This window comes from Mercenaria mercenaria, chromosome 16, assembly GCF_021730395.1.
Source record: "Mercenaria mercenaria strain notata chromosome 16, MADL_Memer_1, whole genome shotgun sequence".
In the NCBI taxonomy this organism is placed as follows: Eukaryota; Metazoa; Mollusca; class Bivalvia; order Venerida; family Veneridae; genus Mercenaria; species Mercenaria mercenaria.
The window spans coordinates 38,260,414-38,284,054 of record NC_069376.1 but is presented as its reverse complement, the minus strand read 5'-3'; the positions used below and the strand labels follow the sequence as shown (position 1 = coordinate 38,284,054).

General features: G+C 35.4%; 1 protein-coding gene across 1 annotated transcript in view; it reads right to left on the bottom strand.

Moving 5' to 3' along the window:
- Positions 1-5,334: 5,334 nt before the first annotated feature.
- LOC123541460 (dual specificity protein kinase CLK2-like) overlaps positions 5,335-23,641 on the bottom strand; it is a 55,719-nt gene continuing 37,412 nt past the window's right edge. The window contains exons 11-14 of the mRNA XM_053525882.1: positions 22,506-22,588; positions 18,781-18,860; positions 16,932-17,019; positions 5,335-8,596 (exon numbers count right to left, since the gene is read on the bottom strand). Coding sequence (XP_053381857.1) covers positions 8,336-8,596; positions 16,932-17,019; positions 18,781-18,860; positions 22,506-22,588 — 512 coding nt within the window. The 3' untranslated portion in view covers positions 5,335-8,335. The remainder of the gene's footprint in view (positions 8,597-16,931; positions 17,020-18,780; positions 18,861-22,505; positions 22,589-23,641) is intronic.

Genomic DNA, 23,641 nt, shown 5'->3' with positions numbered 1-23,641 from the left:
TTTAACGCCAACAGCCGCGGCAACAGCATTGATTTTTCTGACACAGAAAACTCATCTTATTGTCTGTTTTCCAAGAAAATTGCAAAATTGATTTTTGCTGTCTGTATTTTCCTCTGACCACTGCATGTCGATCGGAAAAGAATCATGACCGTTCAATTTGTTACAGGAACCGGTAAAAAACAGCCATTTTGAAACAGCGGAGCATTTATCTTAATTCGGTATTTACGTGGGAAATCCTGGTCAGTTTAACCTAATTACTACCAAATAACATTTATCATGCTAACGATTTTAGACAATGTTCAGACAATACAAAAATACATTTCTACGCTCTCGACTACAAGATGGTCATATAGTTGATTACCATCTGAAGTCTGCAGCATCGCATAAATTACGAGACACATTAATATAGACAAGTTTCTTTCATTTTAAACAATTTTATTTCTGTTTATTAATATTCCCAAAATAAATTTTGACACAGTGAATTTCTTTAAGCTGTATTAATGAGCGGCCTGCTTTTCTAATTCATAGTGGGGGCCTCCGTGACCGAGTGGTTAAAGTCGTTTACTTCAAATCACTTGCCCCTCATCGATGTGGGTTCGAGCCTCACTCGGGGCGTTGAATTCTTCATGTGAGGAAGCCATCCATATGACCTTTAATTGTGTCGGTGCGACTTTTAAACCAAACAAAATAAATAAATTCTAATTCATGGATGCGCATCTAGTATCTGGACTTGAAAATTTTCGACTGCACATTCTGTTACTTGTATTTGGCGACGGGCAGTTGGTTATTTAACCTAGTCATGTACGTATCTTAAAAACCTTAATGAAATCAGGGTGTTTTTTGAGCTCATTTCAATATTAGTTAAAGCACGTTTGTTCTATTGCTATTTTCGAGGACTTTTTTTCTGGTGTACATGAAAGTGAAAGTCCTTTTTAAGTTTTAACACACACAAATTAAACAGAAAGTCCCTTAATTCAATGTGTGCTTTATTCTACAGGATTTACATACGCGTGAACACCAGCAAATAATAATAAAATTTGGGTCCGGCGTCCGAGTGACGAATAAAAATGTCAACTTTTGCGTAAATTAACTGACAAGACTGACAAGGTCAGTATCTGCAACAATGGTTTCAACAACAAAATAAAGTCTTCTTTACGCTCATAATGATGTCCACGTTATTGCACACGCATGCATCGTTCATTTTCGAGTAAAATGGACCTTAATTCATCATGTATGAGATATTTTTCATTACATATATTTTTTTTTTTTCCAGGGCACTTTGTAATGACTGAAAGCGGGAACATCTGCCAAGCGTTACTAATGTATATTTTCATGATATGTATGAGAAAACTAGGGCAAATAATCACTCTTAAAGTTCGTTGACCTACAAAATGATGACCTGGAATAGCCTAAAGAGAAGGGACGTAACACGGAGGCGTGGGTAACTTTGTATCTGTGAAGTAATCACGCCTGTGGCGCTCATCATTCAACTGATAGAGAATAATGGCTAATAACATAAAAATATGAATTGTTCAGGTTATTACAACTTTGCTAACTGGTTAGGGATGACACATCACTGGTTCCTATTTGGCGTGAAAGTGGATGACCTTCGTATTTTCGTTTTTGTATTTCACGTATTTTTCTTCATTTTTAATGTGTACATACGTCTGACTTGTTTAAACTTGGAAATAAATCGTATATGTGGGCTGGCCAAAAATGATAATGCATTTGCACTCATTAAACAGGACCAGAAAAGAAAAATTGTAACTTTTGTCTTGAAACGTCAATGTCTTAATTAACGTATATTAAAGCATGTTGCACTTGGTAATTACTGAATATATTTGTACCCCTAAAATGCCGGAGTGAGAGCTCTCATCATCCCCCGCCAAAGGCATTGATATATTGCGGCATCTTTCCGTCCATTTTCTGTCCGTCTTGAGTCGTATCTCAGACATGGTTTTAAGAATTTCACTGAAACGTGATAGAAGTGTTTACTGCTATAGAGAAATGAGCCGCGCCATGGAAAAACCAACATAGTGCGTTTGCGACCAGCATGGATCAAGACCAGGATCCGTGCAGTTCGCTTTCAAAGCCTATTGCAATTAGAGAAACCATCAGCGAACAGCATGGATCCTGACCAGACTGCGCGGATACGCAGGCTGTTATGGATCCATGCTGGTCGCAAACGCACTATGTTGGTTTTCTCATGGCGTGGCTCAAATGCGGCCATACAGGTTTCAATCAAATAGCTTGGAAACAAGATTTATATCCCTTTATATTACAAGTGTAGTACTTTTCGGCGAATGCCGGCTAAGAACGAGTTCGTGACCGGGACTGACCTATCCCACGTGACTGAAGTTTGCAAATCAGACTATTTGATAACGCAATATGGATAATTTTAATTTATCAAAATGAAAGATTTATGCAACACTCTGCCTGATTGGACGAGGGTGTCTATTTTTTTTTTCATTCTGCTGACTGTGCGTTTGTCCTTAATGATGCTGTTTATAGTTTTAAAGTACGTTTCGCTCAGCATATTTAAAAGAATACTGATATATCTAAAAATTAGAAGTAAGTTTAATAAATGTTCAAAAATTTACAGGAGGTAAACGAAACAAAATTACATCCATACGAGACATTTTAAAGCTACGTTTCGCTCAGCATATTTAGAAGAATTTTGATATACTTGTATCTAAACATGAGAAGTAAGTTTAATAAATGTTCAAATACCAACATATTGATATCAATTTACAGAAGATAAACGAAACAAAATTGCATCCATATGAAACTTTGTAAAAAATTAAGTTGTTAAAGTGTGGCGTTTAGTTTTGCTATTTGAAAAATGTCAGATGATAGAATAACACAAATGATATGAAAACCTCATAAACTTCTTGTCTTATTACAATTCGCCGACCATCTTTTTTAAAAGCTATTTCTTGTTTATTTTTTTTTCTGTCTGTTCGTGGTCATTTCAGGCAAGGCTTGTAGGATTTCAATAAAACAGTCACATTTTCTACTTGATCTTTTTTTGTGATATGTTTGTCTGAATGAAGTCTGATGCAAATTCTAAACTAGTTTTCCTTGACGTTGAAACTCGGTCATTTGGTCAACTCGTAGAAAACCGAGACTAGCACTAAAAAAAAAATCACATTTTTGCCTGGATCTTCAAGGAATTTTTCGGCATGGGTTTGTCTTTCTTGGGAGCGAAATAGGACCACCATGACTGCTAGATAGTGAAACAGGGTTTTCTGAGGACAGAATGATTAATACCCCTGTGGATAGTGATGACGCACAACTTAACTTGAAACTAGAGATGCTTTTGAGAAAAGCGCATGTCTCCCATAACTGCCCCTATGAAAAATGTTAGTTTCTCTAGATGTTTTAGACGAGTGGATCCAATTAGATGGTCTGGATGAGTGGATCCAATCAGTAATTCAAGGGCCATACATCAAAAGTGCCTGGGCGGATTTGGCTAGTTATCGAACTTGTGTAAGGTCTTATGGCCAAACACATTTTGTTCAAGTTTGGTGAAGATCGGATGAGAAATGTTCGACTTAGAGAGCGGACAAGAGTAAACACAGATTTTTTCGGTAATTCAAGGGCCGTAACTCTAAAATGCCTGGACCGATTTGGCTAGTTATCGAACTTGGCCGAGGTCTCATGGTCAAACACATTTTGTTCAAGTTTGGTGAAGATCGGATGAGAAATGTTCGACTTTAAGAGTGCGGACAAGAGTAAAAAGACCGATTTTTGGTAATTCAAGGGCCATAACTCCAAGACGCCTGGACCGATTTGGCTAGTTATCGAACTTGGCCGAGGTCTTATGGTCAAACACATTTAGTTCAAGTTTGGTGAAAATCGGATGAGAAATGTTCAACTTAAGAGTGCGGACAAGCTTTGTGACAGACAGACTCACACAGACTGGAGTAAATCAATATATCTCCCACACCACTGTGTGATGGGAGACATAATTCTAAGTGAAGGGGACATAACTCATGAAATGTTTGTGCAAGATTTTTTCACCCATGTGTCACATGATGACGTGAAACAAATATTATAAGTCTGAATCCAATCCATTTAGTAATTAAAGAGATACGAAAGTGCATCAAATTTAACCAGATATTCTTAGTAAAAATCCGTCATGAAATAATAGAGGCGGAAGTGCATCAAAACTTTAAACAAGGTGTGGGCGCTTGTGCAGTTGTATAGTTCTATATATTCTTTGTAAAGTCAAGCTAAAAAGTAAATTCTCTGCGTCAACATTGTGAAATGAGGCAATTTCGTCAAAGGTCCTTAAATCTAGCACGATGGAGCTATTTCAACCATTACTGAAAGTGACAAAGATCTTGTGGCTATATACATTTTATACCAGTTTCATCAAAACAAATATGGCAACTGACTTAATCAAAGGCATAATTTCAAAGCAACACTCTTGTATATTATCACTCGCCCAAAATCTTGTACCTAATACAAGTGAAGAAAGATTTCACAAGAAATGTGGCTGCTAATGTGTTAACAATGTGAAATATTCAGTCATTTTCATTGTTTCAAGGGGTATTACTCCAGTCCTATTTTGCATTCAGTGTTACGTTGTCAAATGGTAGAAAAATCTGGACAAAATCAAGGACCAAAACTCTTGACATTACTGAAGTAACCTTGCTCATTGTACAACTTGACAAAGCTTTTGTATCTATAGACATTCTACAACAGTTTCTTCGACTACTTACAAAATGTGGCCGCTAAACTATCAACAATTCGAAACGAGTTGTTTCCAGCAACTCTCGTCACTGCAATTTAGCAAATAACAAAACCTGTATCAAAGGCTTGGCGCAAAGCTATTGTATCTTGTTCTTTATTTATATACACTTACAATAGTTTTGCACCAAGCCCTCGATATACGTCGTGTCTATATACATCCTGTGTAAATTCCATAGACAGCTAAAGGAATGAGATCTCCATTTTAAAAGTAAACTGTTAGATGGACGGACAATGATAACAATAGCTCACCCAAAAGCACTTTGAGCTCCGATATAATAGCAAGTGCCCGATTTCGAAACCACTTTATTTGTTTAGGACAACTGCTGGTATCCATGGAACACCTTTTACAAATGTTCTACAAATAAGACATGAAATTAATTAACTGTTACATTGTTGACTCTCAGACACGAATGTTTACAGCAGTGTGCCAGCCACAGGCAAATGAACAGGTTGCGACAAGAACAATAAGTGCCAATATACGGTTTCCTCAGGAGCCAATCTTGCTCCCTTCGGCTTTAATAATTCACAATGAAGTCTAATTTTGACTCATCATTAAATCAAAAACAAAACACAGGCTTGTATAAATTTTCTTTAATAATGTAAGAGCAACTCTTTTCCGAAAAAGAAACCTCTTTTAGTATACACAAAAGAACACACTAAACTGATTTACCTCAAAGACAATTTCAACATAAATATTTCAAGTAAGGATTACACGTTGTTTTTGTTTCTCCAAACACGATAATATATAAATTGCAAGTCTCGATACATGGGTGCAAGTGAAAACATGCACTGAATTACTGAGGGACAATAGTTTACACTTCCTATGAAGAATTAAACAATTAACCTGTCAAAATAGTCCACACACGTACATCTTACGACTATACTGAACATTTCAAGTGGTTAAAAGTCTTGCACTTTCACATCAAACATTTTCTCATAAAACATTTTCAAACAAAATACTCCAAACAAAGTCAACAATTATACAACTCTTTTAAACTTCCCAGACATTTCTCAATTTCAACAGATTTTCATGAAAAATATTAAAAAATTTCAATCATCCACACACAAGACAGTAAGCACATTTAAAAATCGTAAGAAGAAATTAAATTACAATGAGTTGCTTTACAATTGCACTGTATAAATAAAAACAACTTCCTCAAGTCAACTATGTACAAGCAAAAATTGAATATATATATACAGAGTAAGCATGTCTCTTATCACATCATACTATCTACCTTAAATACTTACACTTCAATCAAGTTAATATCATGTAGCCTGAATGAAAAATCTGAAGAAATACAGTATTTTCCATACAGCCATTTCAATTCAATATGCAAAATTAACACAAGTCCCTAATTCAAGCAGAATATTTTTGATTTCTTTGAACACCAAATACCAGAATTGAGAAGAAATCAAAATTTCTTTTTATATGATACTGATAATTTAATAAATTAATCAAACTTAATTGATGCAAAAAAAAAAAGTTATATAGCAACTTTTAAAAGTAACTCTAAAAGCTGAAATTGTTAAACCCGGAAAATAAAATTAGGCTTTTTTTCTATGTAATTCTACCTTGAACCAGGGACTAAGTAAGTTACAGGCAAAAATAACAAGTTTATGACCCTTACAAATAACCTTGAATCAACCCCCTGTATCTTGTACCCATGAATAGTGAAACCGTTTTCATCTGAGCTTCTTTCCATTATATCCCTTACTTGCTTAAGTAAATCATTCGGCACCAACAAAAAAATCTGACATAACCAATATTGCTGCAACAGGAGGCACTCCCGCTGCATTCAGTGATGAAAAACTTTAGTGATAAGCATTCATTTCGAGTGAATCAATAAATATTAACCCACCCCAAGGCATAATTAAAGTTTTAAGAATGCAAAACAGGCTGTCTACTATCAAATCATAAAATCAAACTAACCAAAAAATAACCAATTTAAGTTTCTACTGGGTAATTTGGTAGTCTGGTACCATCTTTCTACAGATAGTGACAGCATATCCTTCAAGTTAAAAAGCATGCACCCTCATTAAACACAAGGTATAAATGGAAACAATTTTCCATAGCACAAATAAAATGGTAGATGTAATTCAAATGAAGATGATGAAATGACGACTGGACGGCGGGCAGCTTAACTTGAAAAAATTCTCTTATCAAGAGTTATCTCCCTTTCTAACTTACAAGGTTACAAGAAATTAAATTAACATCTCTGTTACTTATCATGACATACCCCCTATCAAAGGCTTATAATTTTACAATAAGTAATATAACAAGATGAACATATCTTGAATTATGCAAGTTTATCAGTATATTGTAAAAGCATATGTTTTTGCTGGGTCTAAATTTCGCAAATTTGAAATTTTGAGTAGATATCTATGTTCGAGAGGTTTAATATTTAGGAAATTGTAAAAATGGTATCCTACTTGAATTTAAATCATACTAATGGTGAATATTTACACGAGGATTAATTTTCGAAAGATACAGGACCCTGCAAATATATAGCGAAAATTAAACCCTTGCGAAAATTTCTGCTTTTACAGTAACATTATGAACAAAAGATTCACTCCAAAGCAGCAACTATTTCAAACAAATACACAAATATAGCACCATAAAACAAATGATATCAAAAGCCCTGGGCCTGAGGTAAAAAAAAAATTGGCAACCAATCTCAGACTGCAGCATTATAATTGGTTAATTTCAAGACTGAGATCAGAATCAACCGATCAAATGCTAAAGACTTTAGACTGGTCTCCAAACACAAGTTTCCTAACTTTGAACTGTGGGCTGCTCCCTTTACTTAGGTATAGCTTATATATGATAACAGTGCTGATTTTAAAACAAATTCATTTAAAACTAAAAAAATTCAATTTACTTTCCATTTCTGCTGGAAAGCAAAAGTCCAAGTGGAAAATATATTAACAAAGGTGCTTTTAAGTGTCCTTCTTAGCTAATAACTCTTTAGTAACTTCAAAAGTTGTAATCCACAAAATCATATTCCCATAAAATTTTCTCAGATACCACTCTAAATCAATGTGCAAAGTTACAGCTGCTACTCTTCAGTCATCTTCTTTTACCAATGGTAACATACTAATTGCGTATTAATTAATTTTCTCAAATATTAAGGTATTCAAGATTTCTAGTACAGGTATACAAACTTTTATGCTCAAAAAGAGAAAAATGTATTTCTGAGATATGGTCAGCATATTTCTACAATTGTGTCTGTTATCTGAATTAAATATGTAAGCCTGAAATGTATGTATATGTTAATAGTAATACATCAAACATGGTATAAGGGTGCTTAAAGTCAATTACCAAATCATTACAAAGCACTAAATGTGATCAAATTAACTAACTACTCCACTGCCAGAATTTTTTCCAAGCAGATGGTAAACAAAAATGCCCAAGTATATGTTCACTAACAAACACCTGATTTTCTTCACTAGCAACAAACCAAGTAGCAACAGTTCTACTCGACAGACAAGCATTTCGGTTATAAATTGGCGGGAAAAACTGACGAAATGCTGTGACCCTGTACACAGGAGATAAGAAGACTAGGAACCAGTATGATCATCAACTGTTACCATTAGTTTCACTACTTGTACAACAATGTCTGTCACTGTTTCTAGAACTGCCGTGTTTCCTCGATTCACGATCATCGAGGTCCTTCAGCAGATGTGAGCGGTCACGGCTTGATGTGTAGTACTGGTTGAGAAAATCATGACGTAGAGCATGCTTCAGAGTGATCCGTTTGCTTGGTTCATATTCCAGCATTTCGCCGATCAATTTGAATAAGTCTTCATGGTCTTTCTCATACGGGTCTTTTATGTAACGCTGAAAGTATACAAAGAAGTAAGTCTCTTGCAGTAAACTGTAACAATATACCAAATGTTTTATTCGTAATTATATTAGTTATATCTATATGTCAACTACGGTAAACTCAAAAGACATTTTCACGAGGTTAAAGGTTTCCTGTATTTGAATATATTCATTGGGGTAACATTCACAACATATGGCCCGCTCATTAAACATTTCGTATGGTGAAGATGGACTCTCAAGAAAACTTCTGACTTTACAGTAATTCCAATAGAAACACTGATGTTTTACTTACCATGTCAAATATGTAAGATTGTTGGGGTTTTTTTTTATATAAATATATGCAAAATGTTTTGACAAGGTCTAAGATTTTGGTTAAACTTTATGGTGTGTTTAACAGATATACGAGGGCAGCTTAGCATGCCTTACATTCCATCTTAAACCCAACTAGGTGTCCAACACACCATCACAAGAGAGAATTCTACCCTTGATTGGTACCAAACAAACAATGGTAGAATGGAGGCCGTGTGACCCCCCTATGAAATGATCACTAGTGTTATATGACAGATTATAAATCTCACTGATGAGATGGATACTTTGGTATGATATGAACTACTGCTTGAGTCATCTAATCTCTAACACATTTTTTCTTGAATTGTGGCTCGAAAGACTCAAACTGGTGGTAGAAGGATCTATTTGAATTTTTAAAATTTCTTTAATGATGTCAACTTTAAGGCTAAAATTGTTTGTCTCCCTGTAGTGAAAATTAAACAGTCAAAATTTTGAACAAAAAAATCTATGAAGTCTACAAAAGGTTTGCACAAAAAATGTCACTTTTATGCGAACAGGTTTTAACAAATCCTTTCACAAATAAAGTCCCAACTGAATCCTTTTTTTTTTAATTTTTAGTGTCAAAACTATCAAAACCATTTTTTGACAATAAAATGCAAAATTAATAAGAGATTTTGAAAATAGAGAAAGTTCCTATAAAATTCCACCCTCTGGGTTCTGGTGAAAAATATGAATTGTATTATCTTGCACCTTAAGAGAAATCAGAGAAAAACCATGTCACAGAAAAGGTGGCCCGAACAGTTTGTTATACATCAGCTTAACTTGCCGAGCTGCAGCAAGGTAAGAACACTGATATGAAATGACAACTGCTATGGTTTTAGTTTGGTTTAACGACACACCGACTCAATTATAGGTCATATGGTGACTTTCCGGCTTTTGATGATGGAGGAAGACCCCAAATGCCCTTCCATGCATTATTTCAAAATGGGCGGGCACACAGGTAGAACCACCAACCTCCTGTAAGCCAGCTGGAGACAACTTCCTCACATGAAGAATTCAATGCCCCGATTGAGGCTTGAACCCACAATAGCGAGAGGCAAGTGATCTATTGTACAACATCATTCATTACTGGTATATCTTCTCCATTTCTTAATACAGATATACCACAGCACAATGTTCATCTTATCTAAATTCTGATCAGCTATTCCAACTGCAGCATCATAATTGGCTATTGAGCTTTAAAGCAAAACTGAAATGACCTGATTTTGCTTTATGAGACAAGCATTTCCAAATTAGCAATAAAGACGCATAAAACAAACAATATGAAATTTAATATACTAAAACCCAAGTGTAAAAAAAAAAAGACTGTCACACAAATAATAAATCAGATGATGTTTACGACAACAAGCATGCAAATTCAAGTACTGATTATATGGAAGAAGTTAAAAACATACATGCAAGTGTCCGCAAATAAAACCGAGTATTTTCAGACAAGAACACCAGTAGGAAAAAAAGAGAAATAGATGATGCAATGCAGAAAGCAGATAATACCAGGCTTTGTTAAAAGAAACAATATTATGTATGAAAGGAGGAAACTGCGAGAGAGAGAGAACTTCCAGCCAAAATATGACAGAAACAGGCAAGTTAACATGAAGCTGTTCCAGCAACTAAAAGCAGCAAGCCAAAAACCCCTTCTCTTCTCAACCATTTATCTTATCTGAACAAGTCTCAACAGACATAAAAGCCCACTTACAACTTTTTTGGCCATTGTATCAAGCAGCTACTACCACAGTTTATTACGTCATACTGTCAACTCATATAATTTTGTGGGCATGAAAATTTCTTTATTTATTTACTTGGGTTTTACGGTGCACCAACACAGTATAGGTTATATGGCACCAAACAGGACTACAAGTTTTGGTTTCACATCTCATTTACATCGAAATAAAAACTTGGTTTGCAATAATTAAGTGGCTATTTCTTTCTGTTATAAACTCTACAGATTTCAAATTTTAAAATATAAAATAAAATGGAGATTGTTTGAATTTAATTCCATGGACATGAAAACCATGAAAATTAGTTCCCAATGAATAGTAACAATTTTATGATATTCTATCTTAATGGGCTTTGAAATGATCATGAAGGTAATCAACATCTATTTCTGATGCACTGATGCTATGCCTAGAGCAAAACTTTTCTCTGAGCTTGCATATATAATATCTTGGGGAATTTCAACTTAAATGCTAAAATACGAGTAATTACAGAGTTAAAAGCAATAACGTAAGAACCAAAACGCTTAGTAAGAACAATATTGTGATGACCCTGGATTTTCCTTCAATTGTCTTTCACAGGGCAATAACCTGTCTGTTGTTTTAAAGAAAACAGAAGAAGCCAATCTATACACATTATAAAGTCACAAGACAAGATACAACCATATTTTAAACAAAGGAAAGGTATCTGACTTGACCTGACTCTGAACTGATCTCTGCACACTGTGATGTCAGAATGTGACATATAATGATCAAATACAATCAACATTCACTAATAACGAGGCCACTATGGACTAATATAGGAGCCTGATCAGTATGTCAGAAGTACCTCTGAATTGGCACAGTGTTTGGATAACATCTCATCCATGTTTGCTAAACACAACCGTTAAAATTTCGAATGATGACAGATGGACACAGCAAGGTAGCTGATCCTGATGTGCAGATAGTGGGTACAATAAATGTTGCAAGCAGAAATGCAGATAAATTTTGGATCTTTCTGGATGTTAATGTTGTTTTTGCTTCAAGGATATAGGAGATTCATCTCCAACTGTTATATTTCTTGCATGTAGTTTATTACTGTGGGAAAGTATAATGAAAAGAGAATCTGTGTTAGCAAAAGAACCGTAATATTGTGACACAGAGACAGGCACAAACTTGCTGCAACAAGAATACAAATGGGACATTTAAGTGTCCTTGGATGCAGGATACCGAATGTGAATGGTGATGTGGAAACCTTTGATAGGTTTGCTCTACATGATTAAATAGTGTATACAACAGAATCATTGACATCTACCCTAATCACAACATAATTTGCACAGTATTTCAACTGGCCATTTCAAATTTTCTACACAAACTAAAAATACAGACTACGAAATAAATATGGACGGAAAATTCCCCAATCACCTTCAGAAGTTACCTCTTGACAACAGGTAGTGAAACAGCAAATAAAGAACTAAACTGAAATAAATATAGGAAGCTCTTGGGTACAAAACAGGTCTAAAGTAGTTAGCTACACAACCATACAAGCAAAGCCAGGCAGTGATTTTATCACCTTTTTCGATGGGGGTTAACACATTTACGCATCTCCATTGGAGCCAGCTATGCCTTTATCAGATTCACACGAACTTTCATCTATAACAATAGGATTGCTAGCTTGATCCCCACAAGCTAGAAGCTTTGGATTTCCGTTGACGGTTGCCCCGGCAGCCAGAGCCGCTGCCGCAAGCGCGGCTTCCTCTGCCTCATCTTCAGCCTTGTTGTGCAGGGACTGGAAGAACTGATGTCGTTTTGCCTCCTTCATGGTAATACGACTACTCGGGTCATAATCGAGCATTTTTTCAATGAGGTCAAAAATAAGCAAATGCTCTGGGCCCTTGTCCTTAAGATAATGCTGAAAATAATGTGAGAATGAAATATGTTTTCATTTTACTTCCTACCATCGAACTTCAATTCAAATATAAATCACGATTAACCTTTACCCTGCATCATTCAATTTCGGCAGTACCACTCCTTATTCAAAGGGGTGTTCACTGAAAATTTACTCACTGAACAGCGAACAGTGTAGACCATGATCAACCTGTGCTGGCTGATCTTGGTCTGCACTGAGCGCAAAGGCAAAACCACTTGGCGCCAGCAGGCTAAAGGTTAAAATAATTTCAATACCAATTTCAATTACTACAGAATATTGATTTATTAAATTTTTAAAAAATGTCTGTTTTTTAATCATTACATATTTTTCATTTGTAAAGTTCTCTGTAACATTTTTCTTTTTTTAAAATTTATGTGTACAATGTAATGGTACTTAATCAGAGTACTGCAATGACTATTACGCCAGTTAGTTGCTTTGAGCCAGAGCTGCAACACGGTATACTACCGGAAATAAATCTCACGATGCACATTGCCATGCCATTCACAACTGCTTACTTACCCCTAACATATCTTTATCAAAATCTCTAAACCATAAACTTAATCTCTAAACTTTCATCATTGCCTCTAAGTTTTCATATCTGTGAATTTGTGGCATTAAAAAATTCAATGTATGCCTTTACTGAAGCACAATATATCTTATAGTGCATAATTTAATCTAGTTTCTACCTTCATCGCTACAATTTAAATTCAAATCTCAATACTGACTGGGTAATTGAATTTAAAGTCCTTTTCAAGTCCTTCAGCTATGTAATGGAAATACAGAGTAAAGAATGAGAGCCTGAAACCTCTGTACTTGTAATATTTACTTCTGAAGTACTAAGTGTATGAAGTAAGCAATTTTACAAGATATGAAACGAGCAAATCAATCAGCGGCACGCAGCAACTATGAAGCAAACATGCAGCATGATATGTATCAAGAGCTGCCTCAAGGAAAACAACATGCAGCACAACACAACAACAACTTCTTCTCCTACACTGTCACAACACCAGTTGTCTATACCAAGTTTACACAACATTCATACACAGTCTATTTATCTTTGTACCACAGGAGCTCAAATCTTGACACAGTCTACTATTCGAACCAGAGAAACACGAAATTCCTTTCACTGTAATCAAATTTTAACCAGAAAGACAGGAAAGCATCTGGTAAATTTTCTATGTATTGTTGGACCAAAAATGTCATAGAAAGTCTTGTGAATCTTACACGTGTATATGAAAAGCTTGTGTGTTACAATGTATGCTATTTGTGTAAAGCATATAGTACATTTATGCACTATATATTTTGTACAGAGTACGACAGAAAATACAATAGGGAGTACATATAAAATAAATAAAACGAAACGTTTTCACACTTATCATCTAATACACCAATGCACTGTTCAAACTAATTATTTACTGAAGCATATTTCGTAATCAATTCTTCCAAAATGCCGGGAAAAAAGAAAACATTTCATCAGCAGTGATTAATTACTTTCATGATTCATCCTGACGCAAAATATCTTATTCGTAATTCTGATGATGTCACTGTGCCAAAAATAACTGCCGTTTCGTCAAATTTACAACATTTATACTGCTGTATCATTTTTTGTTTGCAGTCCTATTTTCTTAATTTTTTCACAAGTCTTAATGTTTCACTGACCACTTTCTCATATCTGCCTTCAGTGCACTGGGAAGCATTCTGCTGATAAGCACGATACATTGTGTGAATAGCTTACCTTTAGCGGAGAACAGTTTTCTCTAACATACCGACCGGCCGAGCTCCGAGGGTTCCAGTCCAGTTTGTATTTATCATCGAAGTACTTTCGTTTTCTTTGTGAGGAAAAAAAAAAATAACAGAAAGCCAATCAACAATCATGCATTCACAAAAGTCACAAAATAAGCAGGCCATGCTAATACTGTATTCATCTGAGCCGTGCCATGAGAAAACCAACATAGTGGGTATGCGACCAGCAAGGATCCAGACCAGCCTGCGCATCCGCGCAGTCTGGTCAGGATCCATGCTGTTCGCTTTCAAAGCCTACTGGAATTAGAGAAACTGTTAGCGAACAGCATGGATCCTGACCAGACTGCGCGGATGCGCAGGCTGGTCTGGATCCATGCTGGTCGCATACCCACTATGTTGGTTTTCCCATGGCACGGCTCATCTATAGTTCTACATTGGTAACACATAAACTGTCTTAGCTGTTCAACTGAAGTTTTCATTAATACCAGTTTTGATTAAAACTTGTTCAAAGAAAAAAAATATTTTCACTGAAGGAAAACTGTGACCGACTTTTTTCAGTCTGTCAAATAAGATGTGAATGAACTATGGGTTTAAGTTAAATCCATAGTTCATTTACATATCATAACTTATTTCAAACAGTCTGGAACTTATAAATTTTAATACAGGCTGGAACTGAAATTTGACGAGGCTAAAATAAATGACTCAATTTTTACAACAAACTTCAGCTGAACGTTAATAAAACAAAGAAGGCACAAGCAGACACCCCATTCTTTTTAAAAATTTGTCAACTCTTGTATCAATAACTGACTTGACAACTTCTATTATTGTATTTATTATCATGTTTCCAATTTTGAATTTCCAGTGCAGCCTCCTTTATTTTATGACTAAGAAATCTCTAGTATTCTAATATACATGCTTGTCTCTGTGTTCACACGGTGCAATAGTGTCAAGCTTTAACAGACTAATCTTCTGTAAAAAACACAGAAATGCTAAACCCTTTCAAGATGTATTTTAAAGATACTTTACAGACTAGTGTTACTCTGCCCCTATTGTTACATACTGTCTAGAACTTATAGGCAAGCCATTTAACAAAAAAACCCTGTTCCTGGATTCTGTACCAGCATTGAATTGTCTCCCCTAGTATTAAGTAAATGACAATTTCCCCACTTGAATCAGAGGTGGAGAATGAGTTAGTTCACATAGATAAAACTTCTGTCTTATTGTCAAGGAGAGTATATGGAGTCAAACTCTTGGTCTCTGAATTCATAATTGTTACCTACTGCTACTGAGCTAACACAGTGGACATGAATTTTAACGTGTTTTTTTTTTTTGCTGGGTACAGAGTCACACTGATGCAATTTAAGGCATATGGCAACCTATAAATACAACTTTTGATGGTGGAGAAAGATCCCAGGTGCCCTCTGAGTATTATTTCATCACAAGCTGGCATCTGGGTAGAATCACAAACCTTCCGTAGGCCAGCTGGATGGTTTCCTCATATAGAAAATCTGACAACCCAAGCAAGATTTCCAACCCACACAGGTAATGGGCAACTGATTTGAAGTCAGGGACCTTAACCACTCAGCCAGAACAACAGAATTTAAGGTAGCGGACGTGTAATGACAATAATTTCCATCAAATTTCATTTTTTCAGAATGTAATCTCGGCACTTTCCGGATGTCATCAAAATCAATGCTTGTGTGAGTTATATTCATTGCAGGAGAATGCCAAACTTACAGAAAAGAATATGAAGACACCCAAAAGTTGCCAAATGCCATTATGAGCTCACTAACTTAGTGATTTTAAATACCAAGAATTTTCTCCGTCTTCAGCCAAACTGCAGCAAAACATGTTAGGCTCAAAACATGTACTCAATTCCTTTGTCAAATTGTGTAAACATGTGCTGCATTAGTTGGTAATTATTTTCACATAAAACAATACAATGTTTGGCAGTAATGAATATCCCCCTGCATGTTGCCATCTAAATATTTCAACACAATTTCTGTCTTGCATATTTCCCTGTATTATACAGTAGACACATGATCACATACTTCACAATGTGAACATTGGACAAAAAACAAGATTTCAGTTTTCAAGCACTGCCAGTAATCTAGTATCCAAAGTACATATGCATTAAGAATTATTGAAACAGCGTCATGGCGGAATTCTGAAATCTTGTTAATGGGTACAGACAAATTCTGTTCCAAATCGAGGGCTTAACGGAAAACAATCCTAACTCACTGAACACTGAAATTAATTTACAACAGTTTTCCGTCAAGCCCTCGATATTTCATGTGTTTAACAATGGAAAATAATAATCTCGAACACAAATGAAACTGAATGAAGGGAACAGAGAGCAAACACTTCTGTTCGATTCTAGGGTATTCAAAACATAACAGGTGTCTACATTTTTTCTTCTCTCATTCATTATAAAAATCATGTTAAAAATACAGAAACATCAAACTGAGAGACACCTGTCCTGTTTTTACTGTTACAAAATGCAAACAGACATGTTACAATATTTGTACAAGACAACACATCACAAAAACAAAACAGGATAACAGGGATGTATACACAAAATGTTCCAGCCAAGTTTTGTCAGACATATCAAGGGGCACAGGTCCCTGTTTACCATACTTACATATAACGGGCGACAATTTTCACGTACATAACGCCCAGAGGATGTTGTAGGGTCCCATTCAAGCCGACCATGCCAGAAAAAATTGGTTCTTCAGGGGAAAAAGGTAACATTGTAGGGTAACATAATGTAGTGCTAAACTTATTGCTTCATTTTATCTACATTTGAGGCGCCATGAGAAAACCAACATAGTGGCTTTGCGACCAGCATGGATCCAGACCAGCCTGCGCATCCGTGCAGTCTGGTCAGGATCCATGCTGTTTGCTAACAGTTTCTCTAACTCCAATAGGCTTTGAAAGCGAACAGCATGGATCCTGACCAGACTGCGCGGATGCACAGGCTGGTCTGGATCCATGCTGGTCGCAAAGCCACTATGTTGGTTTTCTCATGGCGCGGCTCATATATACTAAATGTTTTGTTTTCCCATTTAAAACAACGATTAACTTCTTCCAGAGGAAATTATCTGGTGTTAAAATAACTCTGATAGAAGTAAACTTTTAGACTTTCTCTTGTGCAAATTAGCCCCTCACAGTATTACAGACACCAAATACCCAAAGCAGTAAGAAATCTGTTTTTAAGAGTTGATAACTATCAGTCAAGGTGTACATAACTTCAAACAAGGAAAGCACATTTTTTGCCAAAATTAACCTTTATATATGATGTTTCTTTTCTTCTTCAAGGTGAACACATATAAACACACAGGCACTCAAGTATGCACCTAGAAATCACGCTTATTTGTTCTTCACTTTTTTTTTTAGATCATTTGACTTGGCTTTATTAATTTCTGATACTGGTATAAGAGGACAGATAGGGCAGACTCAGTAAAATATGAATTTGTACGAGAAAACCTCTCAAACTGCTTGAATGACATGGTCATCATTGTTATTCAATATCATGAGTAAAATATTAAACCAAATGCATAAATTTAGGAAACATCTACTTAAATATGTTGTTAAATAAAATCCCAAGATAGAATATACTGCAAAAGTTTTAAAGGGGCTTCCTCCAGATATAATGTTCTTTCTTTAAACTGTTTGCAACGTCTATAGTGATAAACAATTTCAATTGATAGTTGTCCTTTTTCCACACATTTTACACACATAAACAAGTGTTGTTGTTTTTTTATAAATTAACACTGCCTTTTACTGGAATTGATCACTATGTCTCAACTTCTTTATTTACAATTAGCAAAGAAACTATAATTTTATAAATGGCATTAAACTGGAAGTATGCCCCTTTAAACCATGCATTAGCAGCAATATTTGTGCTGCAGAGTTTCTTAATATCATATTACCTTTTTGCATGCATAAAAAGACATAAAATATTTTCCGAATATTTCTTAAACCTAAAGAAAATCACACAGTCAATTATAACATTAGCTTTTAGCTGCTTTGTGTCATACCTATAATGGTTTTGTTCAATATCTAAATTTTTATAGAAAGTATAGAAAGTAGGAGTGCTAATACAAATTATCAACATCCAATCAATAATTGTGAAATGTGGACTTTAAACATGAGCCCCGCTGTGCAAAAACTGACAACAGAACTTTGTGATCAGCAAGGATTCAGACCAATGCACATCCATAATGATTATCTCCACATCCATACTGTCCAATTACTGCACACTTGTATGCAACTGATAAGCATGGATGTGCAGGCTGATCTTGATACATAATGGTAGCAAAGCCATTATGTTGGTTTTCACGAAGTGGCGTTCATATAAACTATCAAAACACTTTTTAACTGATTTTAAGCAAAGAAAGACTGACAATATATGCAACAGAATAGGCTTCTGTTTTTGAAAAGAATGACTGCAAGAACGTTACAGGAAGTGGTAACATAGGTATACTCACTTGGTTTTCTTTGTCATTCTATAAGGTAGAGAGCCTAGAATTCTTTCCATCATTGCTAGATGCTCTTTATTATCATGAGTCTGAAATACATAAAATATTCCACATTCTTAGCTCTGTTTTTGTTGTGTTTTAAGTCACACCAACAAAATTTGACTTTTAGATAATGCAGGCTAAGAAAACCCCAGATGCTATTCCGGTCATTATTTAAAGCATTCACCTCGACAAAGCTGTCAACTTCCATAAACCATCTAGATGGCTCCCTTACAATACTTGAATTACTTCTACCTCCAAGGTTGCGTTTCGAACCAAGAATAGAGGGGGGAGATATTTCAAGTCAGTGCCCTCTCTACTTGACTTCAGAGGCCCTCCATAACATAACAAGAGCTGTCAGTTGACAGCGCGCTCGACTATTCTCAGTGCTTGATAGTATAATATAAGCTATGAGTAAAACTTTAACATTACAATAAGCATATTCTAAGTCGAAAGGGGACCATAATTCAGTCAAAATGCTTGATAGAGTTGCCTCCTCCTTTTTACAAACTGGGGTCATGATGGTAAACAAGTATGCAAAATATGAAAGCAATATCTCAATGGACTTTGAAAATATTTGGGGTGGTGCGCAAACTTTAACATTTGTGTGACACTCACGCTGATGCCGGGGCGAGTAGGATAGCTCCCCTATTCTTTGAATAGTCGAGCTAACAAGAGCTGTCTGATGACAGCGCGCTCGACTATTCGAAGAATTGATTGAAGAATGGTGTCAAAATATTTCCACGGATATTCAGACAAAAGAAATAAATAGATTAGACAAACAATGTTCCTGTATTACTTTGATTTCGATAAGTCTTGCACTAAATGGCAATATATGAGCCAATTTCAAAGTCCAAAAAGGGCCATAATTCAGTCAAAATAGTTATGTACTCTTGCCTACAGATGGAAATCATAATGATAAACTAGTGTTCAAAGTTTAAAAGCCATATGTCAAATAGTTTTGACAAAACATGGACTTGTATGGAAACAGAACCAATTTCAAAGTCCAAAATGGGCCATAATTCAGCCAAAATAGATGACAGAGTTATGTTCTCTTTCCTACAGATAGAGACTATTATACTAAACAAGTGATAAAAGTTTCAAAGCCATATGTCAAACACTTTACAAAAAATATGAACTGGTACGAAAAACTTAACCAAGATTTCTCAGTCAAAACGGGCCATAATTCAGCCAAAATCCTTGATAGAGTTATGTACTCTTGCCTATAACTGGACATGGTGATGGTAAACAGATGTTGAAAGTTTCAAAGCTTTATCTCAAAAGACTTTGTCAAAATATGAACTGGTACGAAATATTAACCCAGATTTCTAAGTCAAAAAGGGCCATAATTCAGCCAAAATCCTTGATGGAGTTATGCACTCTTGCCTATAACTGGACATGGTGATGGTAACCAAGTGTTGAAAGTTTCAAAGCTTTATCTCAAAAGACTTTGTCAAAATATGAACTGGTACGAAAAACTTAACCATGATTTCTAAGTCAAAAGGGGCCATAATTCAGTCAAAATCCTTGATGGAGTTATGTGCTCTTGCCTATAACTGGACATGGTGATGGTTAACAAGTGTTGAAAGTTTCAAAGCTTTATCTCAAAAGACTTTGTCAAGATGTGGACTGGTACGAAATATTAACTCAGATTTCTAAGTCAAAAAGGGCCATAATTCAGCCAAAATCCTTGATGGAGTTATGTGCTCTTGCCTATAACTGGACATGGTGATGGTAAACAAGTGTTGAAAGTTTCAAAGCTTTATCTCAAAAGACTTTGTCAAAATATGAACTGGTACGAAAAACTTAACCATGATTTCTAAGTCAAAAGGGGCCATAATTCAGCCAAAATCCTTGATGGAGTTATGTGCTCTTGCCTATAACTGGCCATGATGATGGTAAACAAGTATTGAAAGTTTCAAAGCTTTATCTCAAAAGACTTTGTCAAAATGTGGACTGGTACGAAAAACTTAACCCAAGGTGTGACGCCGACGCCGACGCCGTGGTGAGTAGGATAGCTCTACTTATTCTTCGAATAGTCGAGCTAAAAATTGTTTGAACTATAAAATCAGTACATGGCCATAGAATAGAGAGACAATATACAGTACTGGCGTTCCTTGTAATGCATCGGACCATTGACTTAGTAGATGGCATATGTTACAGAGATATTAGAGACCTTTTGTATGTCATATTTTAAGGTAGTAAACCTGTATCATGTTTTACATTTAACCCTTACCCTGCTAAATTTCTATAATGAACCAGTCCATCTTTCAATTTAGACGGTACCATTAACTGTCTAAAGGGGTGCTTACCAAAAAGATACTGACTGAATGGCTAACAGTGCAGACCATGATCAGACTGCATGGATGTGCAGGCTGATCTTGGTCTGCACTGGTCGCAAAGGCAGAATTACTTGCCGCCAACAGGCTAAGGGTTAATGACAATAGGTTACCTGCCTTTTCTCTGAATGCTATTTTGACATTTTCTTCTTTTACGTAACATTATGTGCATGTTGGGCTACATTTACGCCAAGTTGTCTAACAAGAATAGGTTGTCACATGAACATTGCAGAGTTGTCATAACAGATAAACTACCTTCATAATACATCATGGATTCTCATACACATATTTCACATTTTAAATACAGATACTTTTACCTTAAGGTTTAGGAGTATATCACCAAAACACAGAAATATTTTATAAACGAATAACATCGTTACCAATATTTTACTTAACCATTACATGTTCTGCCGTACTGTCCCGTACTGAAAATATTCTGAAAAAGTTGTCCCCCTTTGAAAATGAATACCATTTGTAAAGAAATAAAAATAAACAATTGCTGGAAACTGTGTTCCACTTAATTATGTAAAATTTCAACACTCGCATGCGACTGCAAATGAATCAAAACTAACATGTGTAACAGTTCTTTGAAAATGGTGAGTTTTTGAAGGCGTTTGACTGCCCGGAAGTGGGTCCCATTTAGGAAGTCTTTTTTTCGGAATTCAATGTTTATTTTAGTATACTGACACTTGTTTTGTTGTTTTTGTAATGATAGCGTGTATATTACTTATATTACTCTACAAAACAAGTGTCAGTATACTGATATAAGCATGGAATTCCGAAAAAAGAACTGTTTAAACAGGCCCCACTTCCAGACAGTCAAGCGCTTTTAAAAACTCACCATTTTCAAGGAACTGTTACACATGTTTGTTTTGATGCATTTGTAATACCGTGCGAGTGTTGAAATTTCACATAACTAGGTGGAACACAGTTTTCAGCGATTGTTTATTTTTATTTCTTTACAAATGGCATTCATTTTCAAAGGGGGACAACTTTTTCAGAATATTTTCAGTACGGGACAGTACGGCAGAACATGTAATGGTCTGGTAAAATATTGGTAACGGTGTTGTTCGTTCATAAAATATTTCTGTGTTTTGGTGATATACTCCTAAACCTTAAAGACAACTTATTATTTATAAAGACATGCCTGGCATGTCATATGGAGATATGAGTATCCTCACAAACTAATCAGATCATACAAAGAACTACTGACATTGAGGACGACCAAAATATATATTAAAGACATAGCTACTTGAATGATTACATCACAATGGTATACAATAATAGTAAAACCTTGAAAGCAGCAAAATTTGGCTTGACAATCAATTACATTCTCATAGTCAAATGTATACTTACTTGGAATAGTGTAAAGCCTGTGTACAGTTCAAACATAATACAACCTATACTCCACACATCACATGGTTGTGACCAGCCCAATTCTGAAATATAAATACAAACATGATACAATCTGTACTCCATACATCACATGGTTGTGACCAGCCCAATTCTGAAATATAAATACAAACATGATACAATCTGTACTCCATACATCACATGGTTGTGACCAGCCCAATTCTGAAATATAAATACAAACTTGATACAAACTGTACTCCATACATCACATTGCTGTGACCAGCCCAATTCTGAAATACAAATACAAACATGATACAATCTGTACTCCATACATCACATGGTTGTGACCAGCCCAATTCTGAAATACAGATACAAACATGATACAATCTGTACTCCATACATCACATGGTTGTGACCAGCCCAATTCTGAAATACAGATACAAACATGATACAATCTGTACTCCATACATCACATGGCTGTGACCAGCCCAATTCTGAAATACAGATACAAACATGGTACAATATGTACTCCATACATCACATGGTTGTGACCAGCCCAATGCTGAAATACAGGTACAAATATGGTACAATCTGTTCTCCATACATCAAAGGGCTGTGACCAGCCCTGTTCTAAATATAACCAAGTCAGGGTACTGTAGCCCTAAATTTGAGGAGGGATTTATCATTAGATCCACATATATATTTGAATGTCAAAAGTAAGTGAATACTAAAGGGCATTATCTGAAATAGTATGCGTAACTACATAGCACAATGTCTTATTAACATCTTGACTCAGACAAGTCTATATTCTTACCAAATTGCAAAATAAAAGTCCTGCAAAAACTATCCAATTTGCAGCATATAAGCAGATCAACTATCAAATTTTACTGATAGAAAATACTGAATTTTCACTAATTGCTTGTGCAGCTTCTACCTACACACATTAAGATATAATTTTCTTTTTAATCTTCCACACTGCATGATTACAATGTGATTTATCACATTGTATTAGAAGTGCTGGCAATGTGCAGTTTTCTCCTGCATCTTATTAATTAGTATTTATTTATTACTTTTTGATGATTATATAAAAACACTACTTCTACATGAACCCTGACAGCTCGTGTTTGCCAAAAAATATT